This window comes from Saccostrea cucullata, unplaced genomic scaffold (genome assembly GCF_032062105.1).
Source record: "Saccostrea cucullata isolate Sc308-1 unplaced genomic scaffold, CSIRO_AGI_Scuc_v1 ctg880, whole genome shotgun sequence".
Taxonomy (NCBI): domain Eukaryota; kingdom Metazoa; phylum Mollusca; class Bivalvia; order Ostreida; family Ostreidae; genus Saccostrea; species Saccostrea cuccullata.
Window position 1 is genome coordinate 87,665 of NW_026927897.1, and position 21,793 is coordinate 109,457.

At 31.8% G+C, this 21,793-nt stretch overlaps 1 protein-coding gene across 1 annotated transcript; it reads left to right on the forward strand.

The window, feature by feature from the left end:
* Positions 1 to 887: 887 nt before the first annotated feature.
* Positions 888 to 15,894, forward strand: LOC134275801 (neuromedin-K receptor-like). The gene is made up of 3 exons (XM_062758097.1): positions 888 to 1,116; positions 9,887 to 10,563; positions 15,256 to 15,894. The coding sequence occupies exons 1-3, from the start codon at positions 888 to 890 to the stop codon at positions 15,508 to 15,510; spliced, it is 1,161 nt and encodes a 386-aa protein (XP_062614081.1). The 3' UTR covers positions 15,511 to 15,894.
* Positions 15,895 to 21,793: the final 5,899 nt, after the last annotated feature.

Genomic DNA, 21,793 nt, shown 5'->3' on the forward strand with positions numbered 1-21,793 from the left:
AAACAAAAACATGACACAGACCTTGTTTACATAACAAAGGTTTGGAGCTCTAAATTTGTCTTGTATCTGGACAACTAACGTTTAAATTTTTGATGATCATTAGAACGACCTTAGTTAAATATTTGTAAAAATGGAAAAATAAATTTTGAAATTTTAGCTGAAACTGTGTCCATGCCCCTTTAATGCAGAACTGCAAAATTAGTCATTGCAGGAAAAGCTTACACGCTTTTCATTCTTCTTTATTAAAACCATTTGTGGATCGAGAGGGGGGGCAAGGGAGTAAAGATTTTGTTTACGACTGCGTTCCAATTACCAACAGAGCAAAGAAATGTTACCTAATGTTTCATATGAAAATAAGGTAGTCTAATCACACGTATAAAGGTCTTTTGGTTTAATAGTTACAATTTCCCCCGTAACATGTTGTCTTAAGTAATAACAATTAAATGTTATGTCAATAATTTTTCTTGGTTAAATGATAAATAATGCTTAAACTTTGCAAACTAGAGCCTTAAAAATTAAACAGAAGATGCTTGTTTTTTATCAAATTGATTTCGAAACAACCACTCAGTATTAGAAAAAGTGCCTATGTGATCTCGGCATATTATCAGAGATTTGATGCCTGATCATGTACAAAACCTAATTAAATGCCTGATAAATGAGATAAATGACTACATGTATTTAGTATTAAGATTTATTTTTGCATATGATGGGTTTTTAATAAACTTTGTAAAATAATATCATTAATGTTTCATAAAATATGGATATTTATATCCTGTAGGTATTGATTTTGCTTTTACCTAAGGTATTTAAGAAAGCTCTCTGTCTCCAGACTTGCATGACTCTCAGCTTTTATTTTAGTAACATAGCACCGATATTTTGTTTCTAAAATGAGTTTAAGTTTCGAGTTAGTGATTTTTCTTACCATAATAGCTCTGATATTAATCTTTGCAGTGGTGAGCAATTTTCTGGTTGTTATCATCGTCGCCAGAAACAAGAAGATGAGGAATGCAACGAATATCTTTATTGGAAATCTTTCCCTTAGCGACATCATTTTGGGTGCCTTTGTATTACCACAGAATCTGCACGACCTGTCGCATGCAGAAAACTTCCACGAAGGTATATATGAAATTATGCATAATCCAAATCTTTTTCTTTCAGAATCAAAGGTTTTATAGAACGTTTCGGATTTTTCATCAGAAGACTTTTGTCTGTGCTCTTATTTAAGCTATAAAATTGGTTGAAATGAATCTATTTGCTATTAAAGACGCATGTTTTTACTCAATTACATGTATTCTTTATCGTTATAATACTTATAATGAGATAAATGAGAAATATGGGTTATTTTTTTTTAATCAAAATATGACATAAACAGTGTACTATGTTTCTACTTTCACGTCCTTTCCCTTTCAAAGAAAAGAGAAATCAAAGCACAAAATTAATATGATAGCATCTACTGACATTCTAGGAAACAGCGCTCTTGTTGAAACATTAATGAGGACATGATCATTGACACTTCAATCAACTGGTATTTCTCCTTATCGAACGCATTCTTCATAATTTTAGCTATTTGCGTACCACGATGAGCCAATTGTTTCCAAATAAGTTTGCAATCTGTAAGCAAAACCTCGGCAATTGATTATTAATAGGTCATTGTTCGATAAAGTACGTTGCTGAATGGTCAGTACTGCTTTTAATCAAATTTTAATGAGTATTTGAAATTTATTGCAAATACTTATTGGATCGATTACATTAATTAATTACTATGTTTTAGGCTGTGGGAATACCTTTAAAAAGTTTTAAGCATTATCTAATGACGTATCCGGTATATACATTTTTTGTTAATTGTCGATTTCATTTTTTGTAGTTAAATTCAATGTATAAATATGTACATTGTAACAATCCGCCATGTTTATCAGATCAGATCATCAAAATTGATTTGGTTGTTCACGTGTATAATCCGCGAAGCGGATCCAATATAAAAAAGGTGCGTGCTTGTATCAATTATATACATGAATGTTCGCTTAGATACATAACATATTCACATTAAGTTAACTCATACATGTCATTCCTTATAATTTAATTTTAAAATAATTAAACAACTGGGGATGTAAAATTGTGTTGTTTTTATTAGTTCAAATTTACCGCGCAATAATACAACCGTAGTAACGGAAGTGATGGGAAGCAAGGGAGGTAAAAACTGATACATAGATCTAGCAGCCATGATGCTTGTTTACATGAGGTAAGAGGAAGCAACTGTTTGAAGTTAAAGGTACATTCATTAAATCTGGAATTTTTCATGAATCCGAAGGACTGGAAATGAGGGGATTGATGGATACAGATGATTCAGCTGTTTTCAAGGGGGTGTGTCTTTATAAGAAACCAGATTATACAAAATGTTATGCGTTCCTTTTTGGAAATCAACCAATGAGAGACAAGAATACAAACAGAATTAAATTATTCCGCCATGTTTATTAGATCAGATCATCAAAATTGATTTGGTTGTTCACGCGCAAGTAAATGTTTTCAAGACAGCTTCCAATATATCAAAAAGGTTGCGTGCTTGTATCAATTATATACATGTATGTTCGCTTAGATACATATTCACATTAAATTAACTCATACATGTACATACGGTAGTAAATTAAGTAAATGTAGAATTTCTGGAAATTATACGTGATTGGTTAATAAAATAATGCAATTTTGTGTTCTTTAATCCGGACACGTACAATTAAACGTTTATAAAGCTATAAGGCACTAAAAACAATAGAGTGGAAGTCCTTCAAGGTAGAGGGTATAGGAAAAACTAGGTTTCAAAATCCTCAATAACCCATGGCTTAAAATTTTCTGTAAGTTTTCAGAATCAATATTTACTGTCACTCCAAATATTTTACGAATGTGGATACACATAAGCCGTTTTTTATCTTTAGAAGAATTATTATTTAATTCCTTTTACATGTAATGGCAGGAACCGGTGAATCTTCTTACGGAGACGTTAAAAATACAAAATATTAATTTAAATGTTAAAATCATTGATGTAAATACGTAACTATGTACAGTTATACAACCATTCCGCACGATTAATTCAATTTAAAGGTTTTTTTTACTACATAGATCACTGCTTTTTCAATAAAAATGTAATTTATAAGTTCACTTACCTTAAGTTTGTCATTGGTCATTGTACACAAAAGTACACCGAATTTAAAATAAAAATATGCTTGATTTTCAGATTGACAGGTCTTCGAACAATCTGTTGAAGTTCCAATGGGAACAAATTGCACACTGTTTTAAACAGACCTGTATAGGTATAAAATTGAAGCAGAATTTATTCAAATTAACAAATGAATGCAACATGAATATCAACAGTCTTGTTCAACGTCATAATTTTGCAACTTCTTTGGTCGATATATTGACCTTTTTTGCAAACACAATCTATCATTAAATTATATGCTGACTGACGTTTTTCATTCTAATTGTAATGCTTTATCAAAACACTGATTTTTCGTTTTCCGATTATGACAAGGAGCACACAGCGGGAATAACCGGTAAACAGGGAATGCTTACCCCTCCATATCACCTGAATTCACCATCAATGTTTTAGAGGTCTGTGTTTGCTCTGCTTTTGGTTGTATTGTTTCAATTAATTTTTTAGCTTGATTATTGTTCGTTATATTATCACCCTAGCTTATTACACTGATTATCAGGACGCATGGTTATAGCGGAGCGGATAGTGGGAAAATATTTCACTTGCGGATACAAGCACCAAATTTTTCATGAATGTTCCTTGACTATTTCTGGAATAAGAAATATCGTTGGCCATTCAAGTTTCGGCCATTTTTAAGATGGCCACCACTTATTTAAAAATTTCATCGGTTTTCATAATTTTCCTAAAAGCAGTTACACCAAAAACAGCAACGTCTGCATCTGAGCTGACTATGTTGATTGATCTGCTACCACCCAGTGTTGCATGAGGAACATACGGGTATCAGCTTCTTCATGGTTGCAAGGTGATATAAAGCTTTGTTAATGACAACTTTTTCTTCCTGTTACAACGATAATTGTCTCTGTAATTGCGGACACAATTTTGTGTACTAAAAAACAAATAGTTCAGTTTTGTGCAACGAAGAAAAGTGTTCCATCAATTTGGTGGTCTAGTGTTTCCAGTTACTTTTCGTCTAGACCCCATTTTCTTTGAGCTTCTGTCTTAAGACTTTCGTTTTTGTAAACATCGAAGACAATGTCTACCATCAAATGGCTTTGTGCAACAGAATTGATGTGCAGACTATTGCATTCAAAACAACATAACACGGACAGGGTGCCAAAAGGTTAAAGCATGCGTTTTAGTTTGACGTCACAATCGTTGCACGCCGAGGAAGTGCAACGTCATAAACGAAAATCAAAAATCACCCTCACATTGACCAGAAGCTGTTACGTTGGCTCTTCCATTAACTGCAGCTTACACGAAGGATAATACATAATTTTTTTTACATATAAGTCACATCTGCAGTCAAGGTAGAGAGTTAAAAAAATGTAAATATAAGCAATGAATCATTATTTTTTGAAATATATAGTCTCATAACTGCAACTGTGTGTGCAAACAAAATGAGTAACGCGCGTTCACATAATGATTCATTGCTTAAGTGAATCAACTGTCGGTACAATATTTGGCAACTCTTGACCAGCTTCCAAAATAGGCATCAATTGAAATTTGACACCCGTATTTAAAAAAACATTTTGTGAGAACGACTGATTTTCATGTCCAAAAAAGACTTGCAGATCGCATACTGCTCTGACATGAAATAAAAAGCATAGAAAAAAATTATACAGTCATCTTTTAAATTTGCCAAGTTTGACTTTGAAGAATAATATTTTGATCTGGGATTAAATAGGCGAAACTTATTTTTCTTAACAGCTTCATAAGAACCTTGAAAATCACCTCCAAGTTTTCTTGAAAGGAATACGCTATATTGGTCCCTCTCAATATCTCTTTTTCCAATATTTCATCTACAGTTTCAGTTTCGACAATATCTTTGGTATCTTAATTATAAAAATCCGATGTTTCTTCTACAATTAAATTTCCCATTACCTAAAACGTAATCAGAAGCCGATTTACCTTTTAAAAAATCCTTGTGAACAGCATGGATTTCTTCTTGATGTTTTTCCTTTTTCTTGAGAACATTTCCACATGCTCCTGTGAACTCTTCAGTAAGTCTGCTGATTTCTATCCAGCGCCTTCAAACAGCTCGATCTTCAGCTGTCCTTGTTGCTCCTCCAACACCTTTTACAGTAGCATTGTTCTGCTTTTGAGATTGGTTAATGGCAATGTTTGAAATCTTACTATGTCTTTCTAACGAAAAAGTTTCCTTTTTCAAATTCTTGGTATATGACCGGGTGGTGTGTTTGCAATGCAAGCATGTCCCAAAGTGAATTGCCATCGAGCATAAATGACGTGATCATGGGCAAAACATATGAAATAACATATGATAAGGTTCCATGTGAAGCTTGAAATCTGATTTTCTGAAAGACCTAACAAAAGAGGGGACAAGAAGTTAGAATTCTTGACCAAAATTCAACTCGTGAAATCTTTTTATCTTGTACTGGACACCAAAAAAAAAATGTCACATATTCCAATTTCATCGTAATTATTATCAAGTTCCTTTGCATTTGGGTATGCCTTTTTTATCAAGCTGAGATTGCCTTGTTTTAGCTAGATTAGAAACTGGCGGGAAAGACTCAACAATTCTAAGAGATGTAATGTCTGCTTCAGATAATGCAGTCACCAAGCCGCTTCCTTTAAAAAAATTACCAAAAAATTTGAAAGCTGCCATTTCAATATGCAAAACACAAAACATAACAACAAATTTAATTTTAACGGTCATTCCTGTTGTATCATATATATTGTATCATGTAGCCATCCTATCCTTTTGCAAGAAAAAATAAAGGTTACAAGCCATCATAGGCTTTTTTCATGGATTACAAAAGATCCTCACTTTATCCATGACATGTTTCATTGGGACTATCGAATGAATACCTTTGGTTTTATTGTAACGAATACAAAATTGATTAGTTACTTGTTGTTTTACGTTCTTTGGGGGATTATTTTACTCAGGGTGATTATATGTTTCTTGAAGGATTATTTCACTCAGTGAGAATTTACGTTCCTTGAAGGGTTATTTCACTTATTGAACACTTTCAATAAAAAGAAATTGCTTGTAATTCAGGCCCAGTAAGGGAATGAGGGAACGCCTTAGGAGATTTTGTAAAACAGCTGCTACAAGTTTTAGAATTTGGTTTCTCGCTACCGCGTGATGATATATGTAAATTCCACAATAGGGAACAGGATAGTGTTATAAGAAAGTTATTTTGACTTTATTTATAGCATAAAAGGATGGAATATAATTGAAATAGTCTTGATATACCTCTTAGATATCTTAAATCGGTCAAATAATAAATTATTTGGTAGTAAAAAGGCTGTTTGTTAGGACAGACAGAATGAAAATATCGCCAGTTTGTCTTAGTGGTGGCCATCTTGAAAATGGTGGAAACCATGGCCAACCATGTTTTTAGATTTAGTAGTATCAGATAGACATTGGTACCAAAATTCATGCTTGTATCCACAAGTAAAGTATTTTGCTGAAATTTTGATCTAAGCAGCTATACTTTCAAAGGTAGAGACAAACTCTTTATCATTAGATCCAAGTTTGAAATCGTTGTTAAAATTAGATCGTGCGACAGTTCTAACCAGTTCGTGGATCTCAAAATGGAGAAAAAGACAGGAATAAAAAAAAATATTTTAAAACAATTATTCTAAAAACCAACATTGAATAATGATGACCTCATCGCACAGTAAAATCTCGTAGTTAGAAAAAGACGAAATTATATTTTACCCTTTCTTTTATTGATTGAATGGTAGAAGCACCCTCATTAAAGATTGCGATGCTTGCTTGATTTTGCATTCAATATCAGCAAATAAGGTTCAGTCATATCTCTTTTACAAGCAGTGACAAGAATGATTTCGTATGTGTCTGATGTTTTGTCAAATGTTATCATTAAAAATTGCCTTTTAATTTCATTTTTGCTTTGATGCAAGTTGTGGAGTATGCTTGAGCACAGAATCGCTGTAGACTAAATTAGTTTACTGTTGAATAAAAATAAAAATATTGATTGATTATATGTAGAGAGACGTTAAACAACATACAATGAATCAATCAACATTAAAAATAACAAGGACACATCAAAACATTTCATTTTTTAAAAATAAATGAATAATAAGGGCACGTTAAATATTTTTTGATTAAATACCCTTGTTATTTCTATATTATTACATGTAATAATATAGAAATAACAAGGGTATTGCAACACAGCTGTCATTGTTCCTAAAACCACAAAAGAATAGTTTTCAACATCAATAAATCTGTAAATAAAACTTTTAAAAATATATAATGATTGGTACATTTTTATTGATGTTCTGGTGTGGTTTGAATTGTAACAGCAAACAAAAAATACTTGGAATATGAAATAGGCTATTATAACTAACAATAATTTTTTGTGAATATGGATGTGGATGTGTATGCTATTGCGGAGCATTAGATTAATTAGAAATGTGCCTTGTTGCAAGCGGATAGTTCGCTATCAGTAGTACCCTTGTTATCTTTAAAAAATTAAATAGTAAAATCAGAACTGGTCAGAGTTGCATTTTACACAAACTTTATTCCAGCTTTCCAGTTGAGATACTAGTGTGAAGCTTGCTTTGATCGATTGGTTTTCTTCTCTACAGTTAACAAGCCTTTAATTGAAACAAATTGCCACAAGAAATGCACAAGTGGTGGGAGAGATATTAAGATAATTGCTATAAAAGGGATGATTTTTAAAAGTCTTCCTCCGAGTTATACGTTTCTTAACATGACAATTACACTTATGTTTTAGATGCAATATTATCAAACGGAAACGGTGAAGATAACGAGGAGTAATCAAACTAAAAAGTCATGTACAATACAATTTCTTAAAAGGCAATAAATACCGATCCCTAAACAATCCAAAGATGGGATCAGGGGCTCGTAACATAAAGCCTGCTAAGTTTTTGACTTAAGTAGGGTCGTAAGTACGTTTTAGGCATAATCTTAGGACCTGTCTAAGTACTACTTAAGTACGACTTAAACCGTAGCATAAAGCGAACTAAGCTAGGTCCTAGCTAAGTCAAACTTATGTTAAAAATATTTCTTATGATTCAACCTATGGTTTATCATTTTATATAGATATATTGCTAAATGTCATTCAGTTAGGGTTTTAATTAAATACATATGTAAGTTGGCGTCCTTACCTATTAGTTTTAGTTATGTTATATTGGATTTCGTATTAAAATTATAATTCTGTAATAAATTATTCGGAATATTTGAAAACAAATGCTGCACGGTCAGAAAGAAGCGATTTGTGGTTCATTGTAAAATTAAATGTATGACTATTGTGTTATCGGGACCCGTTTTATCACCTGAGATGTTTTCAGTTTACAGTTTGTAATTCTTTTGTTTGACAAATGTTCATTTACCCCGTTATTATCGCAGAAAAGACAGTATAACCGACCGTCTATCTACTTGAAATTGAAACTCGAAAAAGTCCAGTACATTTTGAATCCCCCTATGTATTAGGCCATACATGCCAGAAGAAAAGACTGCAGAAGGTTTATGATAATATACTCATTTGCAATTTAATCAAGGATGCAGAAAAGTTCAGGGGATATTTTTTCGTATGCCTCCACTTATCAACAATTCTTTCTTTCTCTCTCGATCGAACTGTAGTGAACCCTGTCTAAATCCGCGCTTCTATTCTACTTTACAGATACTTAAAGTTTTACTACTGTTTTGGTCATCATCCTCATTCTTTTCTGTTTTTAAATTATTTCAACTCATATTTTCAAAGTGAACATACAGATCATGGTTCATGACTGATCCCTAAAATTAAATTTTGTATTTACAAAGGTATATGCTGTGTTGAGAGTGATATTGGAACCAGTGATAACCCCTTCCCCCTCCCCCAACGAAAAATTAAAATTATTTAATCAGCGTCAAATACAGATAACTATTTTCTTTAATGCACAATATTAATAGAGGAATGTTTTAACATCGGCAATCAACTTTAAATACTTCTAAATATATGTATAAGAACGTTAAGATATACTTAAGTCACCTCTACCGGCCGCCTAAGTTTTGCTAAGATTGTCAAATCTTAGTACGCTTTTAGTTACGGTCTTAAGTTTAAGACTGTACTTAAGTCCTACTTAAGCACGGTCTTAGACTTAAGTAGCCTTTATGTTACGACCCCCAGATGCCTAGGAGGAATAAGCATCCTTGTTGAATGAACTATTTGTATTGATCCGGTATACTGCGCACTCCATGATCAAATTCAGTACAAACGAAGGCCTAGCAATTTCTAGAAATTCTTAAATGATTTTTGAAAATCAGCCAGTACTTTTATGTTTTATAATAGTGTTAAGTATCTTATATGCAATAATTATAATAAAATTAACCCATTTCATATTTTACCCTGTAGGGTTTTCAACTCTCTTGTTAAAATTTAAGTGTTAACATGAATATTTCTAGGGTAACATTATGAAATTGCTACAGAGTGTATGTAAAAAGCAACACCATTGTGAAATTTTGTGGGTCTGTTAAATAATTCACAAATGTGTTGTTTTGTTGTTTACCTATTATCAAAAGCTTTGAAGCTTTTGTGCGCAGAAAAAAATTGCAGAACTTTGTTCATTGCAAACGTTTCTAAAAAGCCAAAATTTATATGTTTGGCACTTTTGATGCTTAAGGCTGGTTCGGGGTGTTGTACAGAAAAGGGTATGTATTCTACGTAATTTTTTTTTTCAATTTTTTTTTCTTTTCAGGCGAAATACTATGTAAAATAGTGAATGGATTTCCAATTTTCTGTATCACGGCCTCTATATTTACTCTGGTTGCTCTGTCCTGTGAAAGGAAACACAGCATCGTCCATAGTTTACGTCCACAGCTGACACTGTCATCCGCCAAGAAGTTAGTGGTCTGTGTATGGATCCTGGCGGCCATTGTGTCCACTCCCTCATTTGTAGAGTACTCTGTAACCACAGTGGGACTGAAACAGAACGTCACGATAGAATCATGTGGCAGTACGTTCCATAGAACCTTCTCCATTTTCAACGGACTTTGTGTTCTTTTGCTTGCATACGTCATTCCCTTGATCATCATGTGGTACAATTATGTTCTCATCATAAGATTTGTGATGAAGAAAACATCCTCTGTAACGGATACACCGTCTTTTCCATTAAAAAGAAATCGTAATAATGCTCAGAAAGGTAATAGTGAAGAAATGGCATTGAACACTACATCAAATGAAAACGTAACGACGAATTCTACTTCGAAATCTTCGAGCTCAAATCGAGAGACGGTTGAAACTACGGAAAAGAGAGGATTGCCAAACAATAGCTTTCTCTTTGCAAAGCGAATGAAGATCATAAAGATGTTAATTATAGTTGCTGTGCTGTTTGCCATTTGTTGGTTGCCATATTTTGTCTCCTTAGTCATTGCTGTAAGTATCAGGAAACAATACTTTTAAGTTTTAAATTCATTAAAGTTTCAAAGTCCGTTGTCCTTAGAAGTCAAAGACATCAAAAACTCTCAAATGATTCAAGACTAATTGGTTAAACCTCTAGGGATATTTTTGTACCAATGACATCGCGTTTCATATGTTTATTCTCCCCAATTGCAATATACCTGTATTTGATATTCTACATTTGGGAAATTCAGTAGCAATATGGACATGAAAGAAGGTCTTCGTATTGATATAATGTTCAGTCACTGAAATGGAAAACATTTTTAATGTTTTTTTTTTTAGCAGAAAGGGAAACATTAAACAGTGATTACGTAGCAAATTGCAATCTAAGATATCAATGAATGAGAGAGTACATTCATTTTAATAAAATGATTATTAAATGAAATTCCTCATTCAAGTGCTGATTCGTACAGTTTATTAATGCTGTATGCGAAAATCTTTTCATGCAATGATGACGGAGGATATGTTTACTGAATATGTTTTTAGCTCTCTGTAAGTTTTTTGTAAGCTGTGAGTAGATTTTAAGAATCGTTATGCCTTTCGGCATTATGCAGGATAAGCAAAATGAAATCAAATAATATTGTATTCCTACATTTAACCCCTTTGAAACTAGACAATGCCCGTACGATGACGTACAAAAATCGCAGAGGCATTGTCTACAAGGACGTATATAAGCACTGCAACGGGGTCGTGTAATAACTCTTGTCAGTGGACTTTGGTATTGAATACAATTCGTTTGAGAATGTTAAAAATGATCATGTGGAAACCTGGCGAATGAAGACTACCTGTCTAATCAGCAAAACCTTTAAAATCATTAAATTTGTTATAACGAATTTAATTTGTTATAACATTCACTAATTTGTTATAACGAATTTAATTTGTTATGCAGATTTATTAAAACAATTAAACTGTTATTACAGAGTGTTCATGAATTGACAAGATTGATAAAACTCGTATTTACACGTGATTACTTTATCCTTTGGGGTAAGCTTCATTAAATAAGACAAACTCTCATTGACTTTAACAAGCTAGCAATTATACAAATTTTAATGAATGTGCATGGTTATGTTTCCTACACTATCTACATATTTTAATAATATATTGTTTCGCAAAAGTGAAAAATCACCTTTCAAATGTATTTTTCATTTAATTTGCCACTGCCACGTATTGTGACCATACCTTCTTGTAGAGGCCTGTCTTACAGAGCAAACTATATCGCTAAATCCCATCCTGTTTGGTTGAAAAACAAGGGAGTTATACATTCAATAGAAATGTTCGCACAAGCGCGTGATTTTGATTTTTTTTATATATCTCTTAGGAACAGGACTATGTTTTATATTTCAAAGCACGTCAAAAAACAAAGTAGATATAGCCATTTAAAGTGAATAATGACAGCTGCGAAAACTTATATATCATGTGAGTGTGTGTCTATGTTCAAAATTTCAAAGGATTATGGCTTTAGACTTAGTTTCAGCCAATCAGAGCGAAGCACACGTGCATGCACGTGCGATCTTGCTATTTTGACCATGTCAGCTTGTGCATACTACTAATATATACTTATAAAATAGTGCTTATAAAACTTGCTCCACTTTGTTTTCCCTGACCGGTAACCACAATCAGTCAAAAAACAAAACGATATCCTTCTTTGAGACGTTAATTACGATGTCGCTACAGTTCGTATTAAACCTTAAACTGATAATTAATTTTAGTTTTTACTACAAATATATCTTTACATTATTTTTTGCGTCAAAAAAAAGAGAAGTTCGGTTATATCCATTATATAGGCAATCTCAACGCCCCTAGTAGTACGCCGTAGTACGTTGATAATTGATTCTCATTTCCCTCGATACTCGCTGCATTCCAATGACCTTTTCATGGGTAATTGCAAGTCCAACTTAGTAAATGATAACTCAGTTATAACATGATCACGACAAAGCATTTAAGATCTGTTTTTAAATTCGTTATAATGAATTCAATGAATCTGTTTTAACGAATTAAAGTTATAACCACAGCGTTATAACAAATTAAATTTGTTATAACGAACAATAAAAAACATTCGTTATAACGAATATACCGGTATAGGGAAATGGAATTATGCTAGAATTTTGTTATTACAAAGAATATCTTTAAGTGTTCAAATATATGATAGACAATATATAATGTGTAATAGAAATTAAAACATCACTTGTGTGGAATTAAAGAATTTATATATTCATTTTGCGTTTGTAAACATTTTATTACGTGATAAATTTTATTTAATCTTATAGGTTTATCGACCAATACTGTAAATATCATGCATGTCCAAGCATTAACGTAGTGTAACTTTAAACAAATAACGTTCAATTTGAAGTGATTAGTGATAAAAAAAAATTCTTAAACAAGGCGGTACATCAATTTGAAAATAGTGTCGTATACAGTAAACAATGGATTCGAATTCTTTGATCAGGAAATAATAGCCATTTATATTCATTATTATAGATTAATTTTAATAATGAAATGTTCAATTATAAAAAGCAATACTTGTTTCAAAAAAATCTTTATTAAAAGCATTATTGTATTGTAATTGAAAACCATATTTTGATAGTTTTTTTTATTGTTTTTGTTTCAAATAAAACGTGACTATCGTCAACTAATTGTAGTCATTTCTGAAAGCCTTAAGACAAACCTAACTTAAAGACACGATGAAATAAAACCTGGAAATTGATTCTTCCAGACTAAGATAACAATGAAGAAAAGCCAACATTTTAATAAATATCTAAACATGACAGAGTCGACATTTCTCTGTTTGTGACGTGATAACACGTACAATAGTTGTGCTACATCAAAGGAGGTGGAAAGCGACAGTACACTGAAATAATTATGCTACAACAAAGATCATTAAGTGACATTTAGACTAGCAATCAATTATTGCTTTCTTTTAAAAGATATCAAGGGAAAAAGAACACTATATCGAAGACTTTGTTTTGCAAATTGCATAAAGATATTTCATCTTTCTTACATGAAAGGATGAAGATATCGAACAGAGATAAATCTAAATAAGAAAACACCACACACAGGAGCTAGCTGGATATAATTACAGAAAAAAGGAAAATGATGATGGAAAAGTTGACATAAAAAAGGAAATTTGTCGAATCGGATGGAAAAGTTGAGAATTCATCTCGTTTGTCATATCGTTTAGTTGTTAAATGGTCCTTATCGTCTATAGTCTGTATAACATACAAAATATGAAATGGATGAGGCAGATAATGTAGTGTCTTTAATTTCTTACTTAATTTCGAACTCACTGGGATATATAAAATCTACATGTGAATGAACGCAAATAGTTTTAATTTATAGAACATCGTCGATTTATCTATTAAATGTCGAGTTGAAGTCCATTAGTGACCAAGCGTTTTCTCATGTAACAGTTTTTGAATTAAGTTCTGCCTCATAAGAATATAAAAACAGGTAAGTTTATAAAGAAGCTCAATTAGTGCCCATCGGAATTCCAAAAGTTCATTGGAAGACTTAAATGTTATTGACGAGGAACTAAAGCATACTTTTAGTTTCAACTTCAAAGTACTTTATGTGTTGAATCAGATCTAGAGCGATCTTTAACAAATTAATTTTGTTGATGACCAATCACAATAAAGGAAAAATTTCGACCTACATTATCTGAAGAAACGGTTGTGTATGATATCAACAGTTCTGAATTTATTGTGAGGAATGACTGTATAAAGTGTAAAATTGTGAAGGTTTTGACGTTACTGTCTTTCAATACATTCGACCATCTTAAATTTTCTTAATGTTTTTGAGAATGCACTTCCGACTTACTAACTTCTGGGGATGCTCACTCTTCCATGGCACCTGATCCAATCTCTGATAAATAAAAGGTTCGTGTTTGCTCTGTTCCTATTATGTATTTATGGACTTTGGTATTGAATACTGTTCGTTATCTCCATATCCTTCATTCTAGAATATGATGTAGAACAGTAAATCTGAAGTTTCTCCTTAACAGCAGTTAATACTTTTCTAAAATGTAGAGGTAGGAGCAATGAAATTTTGCGTAACCCTGTTATGCATTTCTGTTTGTAAAGATGCAATGATTTAACCTGCAGACTTTCGAGAATTTCAAATCCATATGTTCTATAACCATGTAAGCAACTACATGCATATAAACATTTTCATTGCCCTTGCTTTTTCAGCGAGTTAGAGTTAACCCCTCCTCTACTTTTATGATAAAAATAAGAATATAATATAAAAAAATATCCAAATTATTCATGTCTAGCTTATCTCATTTGTAAAAAGTGTGATTAACTGAAGATATGCATTTAGTACAATTTTTGCGAAGTTTGTGTTCAAGAAAGTGACCTTATGTGCAAACATACAACCTATCGTTTTGCCGAATGGTTACATCCATTACTTTTGGTTTTAAACAGTTGGTCTTGAATGTGGGGGTCTTGATAATATTCATAAAATTATATGAAATTGGTTTTAAATTTACGAAAATTGGCAGACTTTGGACACTTTATTTTGTCCCTTAACATTTATAAAATATAGAGTTATTTTCGTGAAAATATATATAATTACGTATATGATTATTTTTGTATTTTAACCCTTTCTAGTTCATCAAAATACATGTATTTTTTGAGTGTACATTAAATTAATCAATTTCATTTTTTTCCTTAGAAGATGAACGGTAGAGATGACAGCGAGGACTATAAAGGGTCATATAACCTGATTAAGATATTCCTTGCCACCCTTAGCGTGGGTTACAACGTCATCCTTTACGTCATCTTTAACCCAAACTTCAGGAAAGCCATTCTGGATATTGTTTGTTTTAGAGGATGCAAGAAAAGATGCCAAACGATTCAGATTGGGTCTAACACCAGAGAAGAAAGAGGACGTGACACAAACAGAATGCACGTATCAAGTGTCGCTTAAAACATAGGTGCAACTCTTTGGAAATTGTTCAGGCCTTTAAAATTTGTTGAAAAAATATTTATATTTTTACAAGATTCTGTACAACGATTTTGCAACTTACATGTACTAAATCTATAGAAAATATACATGTAATTCTCGAACGAGCTATATAACCATCTATTGTTGATACCGACAATCAGTAGAGACGCTTTTGATCGCACACTTTTGGTATGATATATTGCATTTGTTAATCAAACATATATTTGTCACTTAATTTACCTTAACGGTTCAAAATGGACTAGGTGGCCTTGTAATGCAATCATTTTCATAAACTTCTCTTACAATTGGGCGCTTGGGGCAAAACTAAGCATGCCAAAATATTGTGTTTTAGTTAATTGAAAGTAAAGTCACGAGCAAGTCTTATTTTAAATAAATATCTCTGATAACAGTAGTTTCAGGTAAAACGTTCTGCAATGAACGTTTTGTTTGTGTTTTATTTGCTTTTAGACATTGTATTGCCGTACGTAGAAAAATAGAAGTAGCACGCAAACTACCTCATTTACATAAAAAATCAATCAATGTATGCTGGCAATTAAAGAATCCTGTTTTGTTTTAACTCAACTGAAATCTTTGTTTTCAATTAACATGCAGGCATCACAAAGTTGAGAGAAATTCACATTTTATTTGCTTACTGTCAATAAAGTGTTTAAATAACAATGAAGAAGGAAGCGGTTTAATTCTGAAATAATATTTTCCCACTAGTCTTTTTTTTTTAATTTTTGACGTATAGAATTTTCATTGTTTAAATAAATAGTTTCCAAAATCAACATTGTTTCCCAAGATGATTCATAAAGTAGTGTGTGAAATTTTGTATTTACATGTACAATTCTAGAATAATAATAATTATTCTTTAAAGACTTTATGGACCTTTGTACACTGTTTTTTTTTTTCAACACAAAATAAATGATAGCATACTTTAAGCATTGCATGCTCCAATTAGATTTTATATATATATATATATATATATATATATATATATATATATATATATATATATATATATATATATATATATATATATTACAATAGATTCATTGATAAGAAATATCATGATTCTCGTCCACTAAAACGTTTTTACACTATACATACCTTTTCTTTTCTGATTTTCAAAACAATATAATTAGCTCAAAATTAAGTAATGGCTTACATTATATGAAATCTGATATAAAAAAAAACATCTTTCAAATGCAGCAAAGTGCTTTTCCTTTTAAAAAAAAATAAGGGCAGGGAAAACACTTCGATAAGGATATGGTGAATGAATTATTTTACAAAATTCAGTATTTTGTTGTTTTTTTTATTAAAACAAAAACAGATTTGTTCATTTTATTAAGCATGTCAATGAAGCATTTTTTAATATATGTATACTAAATTTGTTTAATATTTTCATAGCAACTACAGATTTACTTTTAATATCCACTATATTTCTATCGCATTTTTATTTTCAAGTAAAGTTACATGTACATGGAAATATTATTTTTATCTATTTTGAAATATTCTGGGTTTGTATTTTGTGTAATTTATACAATTTAAATTTTAATTCAATTTTAAAAATTTTACATTTCAAAAACTTTCCAGATGATTTTTTTAATTTACTTGTCCAGCTTTTATTGTATCATTCAATTGTATGGCCACCATGATGGATTCCAAAGATTTTAGTTCTCCTTCTTTTCTAATAACTCCGATAAAAGTTTGATTTTATATATGCTATCAATTTGCCATGGAAATTTTGAATTTACCGATGGCAGAATATGACATTAAATGATTGATTGATTGATTATTGTTTTTTAACGCCGAGTCGGCAATATTTCAGCCATATTTCGGCGGGAGTTACACGTCCTAATTTATAATTTTCGTATTTACTAATAATTACACACGGTGAATTCAAAAATTACAATTGAATCGATAAAAGACACGTGCAGAAATATATAATTTCGTATTGTTTTTCAGTGTTTTCATGAGATTTATATCCCACATTACATTTTTTCTAATTGAATTGCTAAGATTTCCGCGGAAAAAAAATAAAAGAGCCGACACGGGGCAATCTTATTCTATTCTTCACTCCTTCATTTCAAAAAATTTTGACGTGCACACACTATTACTTTTTGTACTTAAGAAAGGTTAATTATATAATAGATTTATCATAATAATAAACACAAAATTATACTCTACAGAAAAGTGGGTTTATAATCAAGAAAGGATAGCATGCTATATGGATTTTTGTTCATGTAAGGTTCAAATGTATCTTAAACAAACAGGCATTTTCGTTGAATCCTTTAATTAATGCATTCTTTTTATCATTTGCTTAAATATTTATATTAACAACTTCATGTATTCTTAACAATCAACAACCCCACACCCCCCTCCCCCCGCTTGAAAGGTGAGAGGGCATATAGTGCATATGATCGGGATGTCTGTCCGTCTATCTGTTACGCTTTGAAGTACGCATTTCTTACCCGCAACTCCTCGAATACCACTGAGTGAAATTTAATGAAAAATTCATAGAATCTTTATAACATAGTGCCATTGTACCTCCTATCTTACTTTTTGATCCGACACATAATTTGCGTTTCCCATAGCAAAACATGAATTATGCATTGTCAACGGATTTTCTGTTCTTTTCCAATCATTGCAAGGAGCACATGGTGGGTGTGACTGGAAGTGGATTTTCACTCCTCTATTGCTCCCGATCCAACCTCTGATGTTTAGAGGTCCGTGTTTGCTCAGCTCCTGATTGTATTGTTTAAATGTTTTTTTTTTTAAAGATTGAATACTACATATTTGTCATGAAATGGTATACTTTGTACAGTTTATTATATGCAAGCATGCAAACATATTTCAGATAAGGGTATCAATCTCTATCTTCTTAACATAAAGTGTCGAACGCTAACAATCGAAAAACAGATTAATCATCAAAAATTCCCTCTCAAAAGATCGTGATCGAGCTCTAATTAATATAGAAAAGAATATCTTGGAAAAGATATTATTATACTATTATAATAAAGTATGTTAGAACATAAACCAAATACCAGAAAAGAAAGAATGCTGACCTTTTATTAAAAGAAAAGTAATTGCTTGAAGTCTCGACATAAAGCAGTGCGTAGAAGGATTTTTCATTTTCCAGCAAAAAAATATTAATAATAAGTTTCAGAATACAAATTAAAAACGTCCAAACATATATAGCATCAACTTGCAGTTCTTTGATTATGAAAAAATCAATTCAAAGACATGTCTCTTGAATGTCTATTTCTTGCTTGTTGTAGACATTCAAATGAACGTTCTTTTTTCCCAAACAATTAATTTTGCCTGTGCTGCATAGTCTTCTTATTACTGAATTGGGTCATTCGTTTTCTTGTGGTTCTTGGGATACTGTCAACTCGACCTGAAACAATAATAATCATTCAATCAGTCATTTTTGTCGTTATTCAGTAATGTTTGTGAATGCCATTCTTTTAAAAAAGAGACATAAGCTATTTTATTCCTAATTGTACATATTTAAACGAACTACTATTACAATTAAAACAGTGCGTATGTATTTTTTCTTTGAAAAAGTATTTCCCTTTACACATTTGAGTTTAAGATTGTATTTCTGAGCATTGAAAAATTTGCTTAATCTAACAGACGCCCATAGATCGCCGCGTTTTACCAATGGTCTCCACGGTCGCCGTTGTGTCCTCAAGAACTACACAGAATTCTACACAGAATGAAGCTGCACAAATAAGTCTAGTGAACTGTCACAAACAGGTCCAAAGTGTTGACTGGATGGTAGAGGTCTTCTTATACCTGTAGTTATCTTTCAGGCACGTTTAAAAAACATTTATGTCTGAATTTTATCCTGTGCTACTACCCAAAACTGGAATTGGAATGACAGAGTAGTTAAAAACATGTACAATTCTCTGCAGAATATTTTCACCACGTCTTAGAAATCTATTAAATTATATTTCTTAACTTGTTGCAAGCTGTAAAATTACAAAAAGAGATATACCTGTAATGTTATCAGACTCTGATTTTGTCCATAACAAACAAATTTCTAGACATATGCATAATGCTTCATCCTCCAAAAAGTAACAAAAGTTTGTAGTATATGTAAAATTCATTAAAAACCTTAATAGTAACTCTTTATCAAAAGTGAGGTTGCTTAATTCATTAGAACTGTTTTGTACTCACCTGCGTGGTGGAGTTGTTTGAGCGCGCGTTTGCTCTTGTGTTGCAGAGAAAGGAATCGACATTTACTTTTGGGGATTCAAATGACGTGGAGACCCATCTTTTGGGTGATACCATATAAATTAGGTTCCCTATCACAACATGAGCTGTATGAAAAAGATCCGTCGTTGCTTATAGGCCCTAAATGCCGGGAATAAGTATATTGGCGTCTTAATAATAAAGTAATAAACAATTGTGTTTGTCCTATTTCTTTTATTCTTTACTTCTAGGTATGGGTTCTAGGCGGACTTAATAAAATGTTTCACTGATACCTCAGTTTAAAAAATAATTTTAAGTGTATATTTTTTCCTTGAAGTTCTTTGAGTATTACTTAAATTGGGAGGAGATATTTATGAAAATTAATATCTACTCAAGTACTTATTTAACAGTTTTGATGTGATGTACATACCTTCATCTCAAAAGAATGTTTTGTTTGGAAATGTATATTTGTTGCTTCGGTGATTCAACTGAAGAGTTATAATTTTCATAGGATTAAACTTAGCACAGAAAACAATATTAGAATTTAAATATAAAAGTATAGGAATAAGGACCTGTATTTCGTATACAAGTCCATGCTTTTCATTTTTTCTACCAATTAAAATTAATCTCTAAAAATAATGTAACTGATAAGTCATTGAAATAAAATAATTGTATTTTTTATAGCAGTAATGCCTGTAAAGTACAAAAAAGAACTATTACAATTTTTAATGGTCAGATAAATAATAGGTACATGTAGCAAATATAACTTTTATAATCATTCAAAGACTAGGAGACTCGGTAATGTAGGGATCACGCTTAAATTTCTTTAAAATTGCTCAGCTATTCAAGTTGTGATGTCAAATTTGGTAGAAGTTTTTTAAGTATTCTTGCGATGTTAAATTTGGTACAAGTGACAAACGAGAGTGTCTGACTGAAAATATCTATGTTGTTTTTGGAGACCAGGTCTTCCGACAATCTATTGGATTCCATGGGAACCAATTACGCCCAGAATTTGTCCAAAATTGTCCAAAATGTGAAAAGAAGAAAACACATGTTGTGACCTTCAACTCGACTATTAGATATATCGACGATGCATTGTCAATTAACAATTGTAATTTCCATTCTTATGTCGATACAATAAATTCTGGTGAGCTTGAAATAAAAGATACCACATCCCAGGGTCTGACACATCTGTTTCATATTTGGATATTTTACTTGAAAAATACATTAATGGTTATCTAACAACCAAGCTCTATGATAAATGTGGTGACTTTAACTTTTCAATCGTCAACTTCCCTTAATTATGAAGCAATATGCCTTCATCACCTGCATATATATACGGAGTTTATATGTCTCAGTTCATTCGATACGTATGAATAATATCTAAAACGACATAAATTAATGACAAACAAGTTGATGAAACAAGAATATCAGCAGTCTCGTTTAAAGTCATCATTTCGAAGGTCTATGGTCGATACAATGACCTTGTCAGCAAATACAATTTATCAATGAGTCAAATGCTGGCTGACGTTTTTCATTCTAGTTGTTAGTCCATAAAATTATACACTGTTCAAATTGATGACGGATTTTCCCGTTATTTCCCGATCATAACAAGAAGCACACGGCAGGTGTGACCGGTCGGCAGGGGATACTCACTCCTCCATGGCACCTGATCCCACCTCTGATGTTTTATAGGTCCGTGTTTGCTCTGCTCCTATTCTGTATTGTTTTATGGATTTTTTTTATCTTGAATACTGTTCGTTATTTCCATACGTTTCATTTCTGAGTTGTCGCTGAATTCAAGAATAGCACCATGTATTTTGCTGCTCATTGATTGCTCTTCATCTATGGGTTTACTTTGTTTTATCACGTAAATATTAAATTTCCAGTCTATGAATTCTTTACATAGTAAGTTGCTTTGTACTGAGTATAAAGGATGACCGTGAAGATCCTCGCCATTGGGCCCCTTGAATTCATATGCTTTCTAGTGGCAGTCTAAATTAATACAGGTCATCACCTCCTATGTTCCTAATACTGTACATTGTGCGATTAATACATGTCTGAT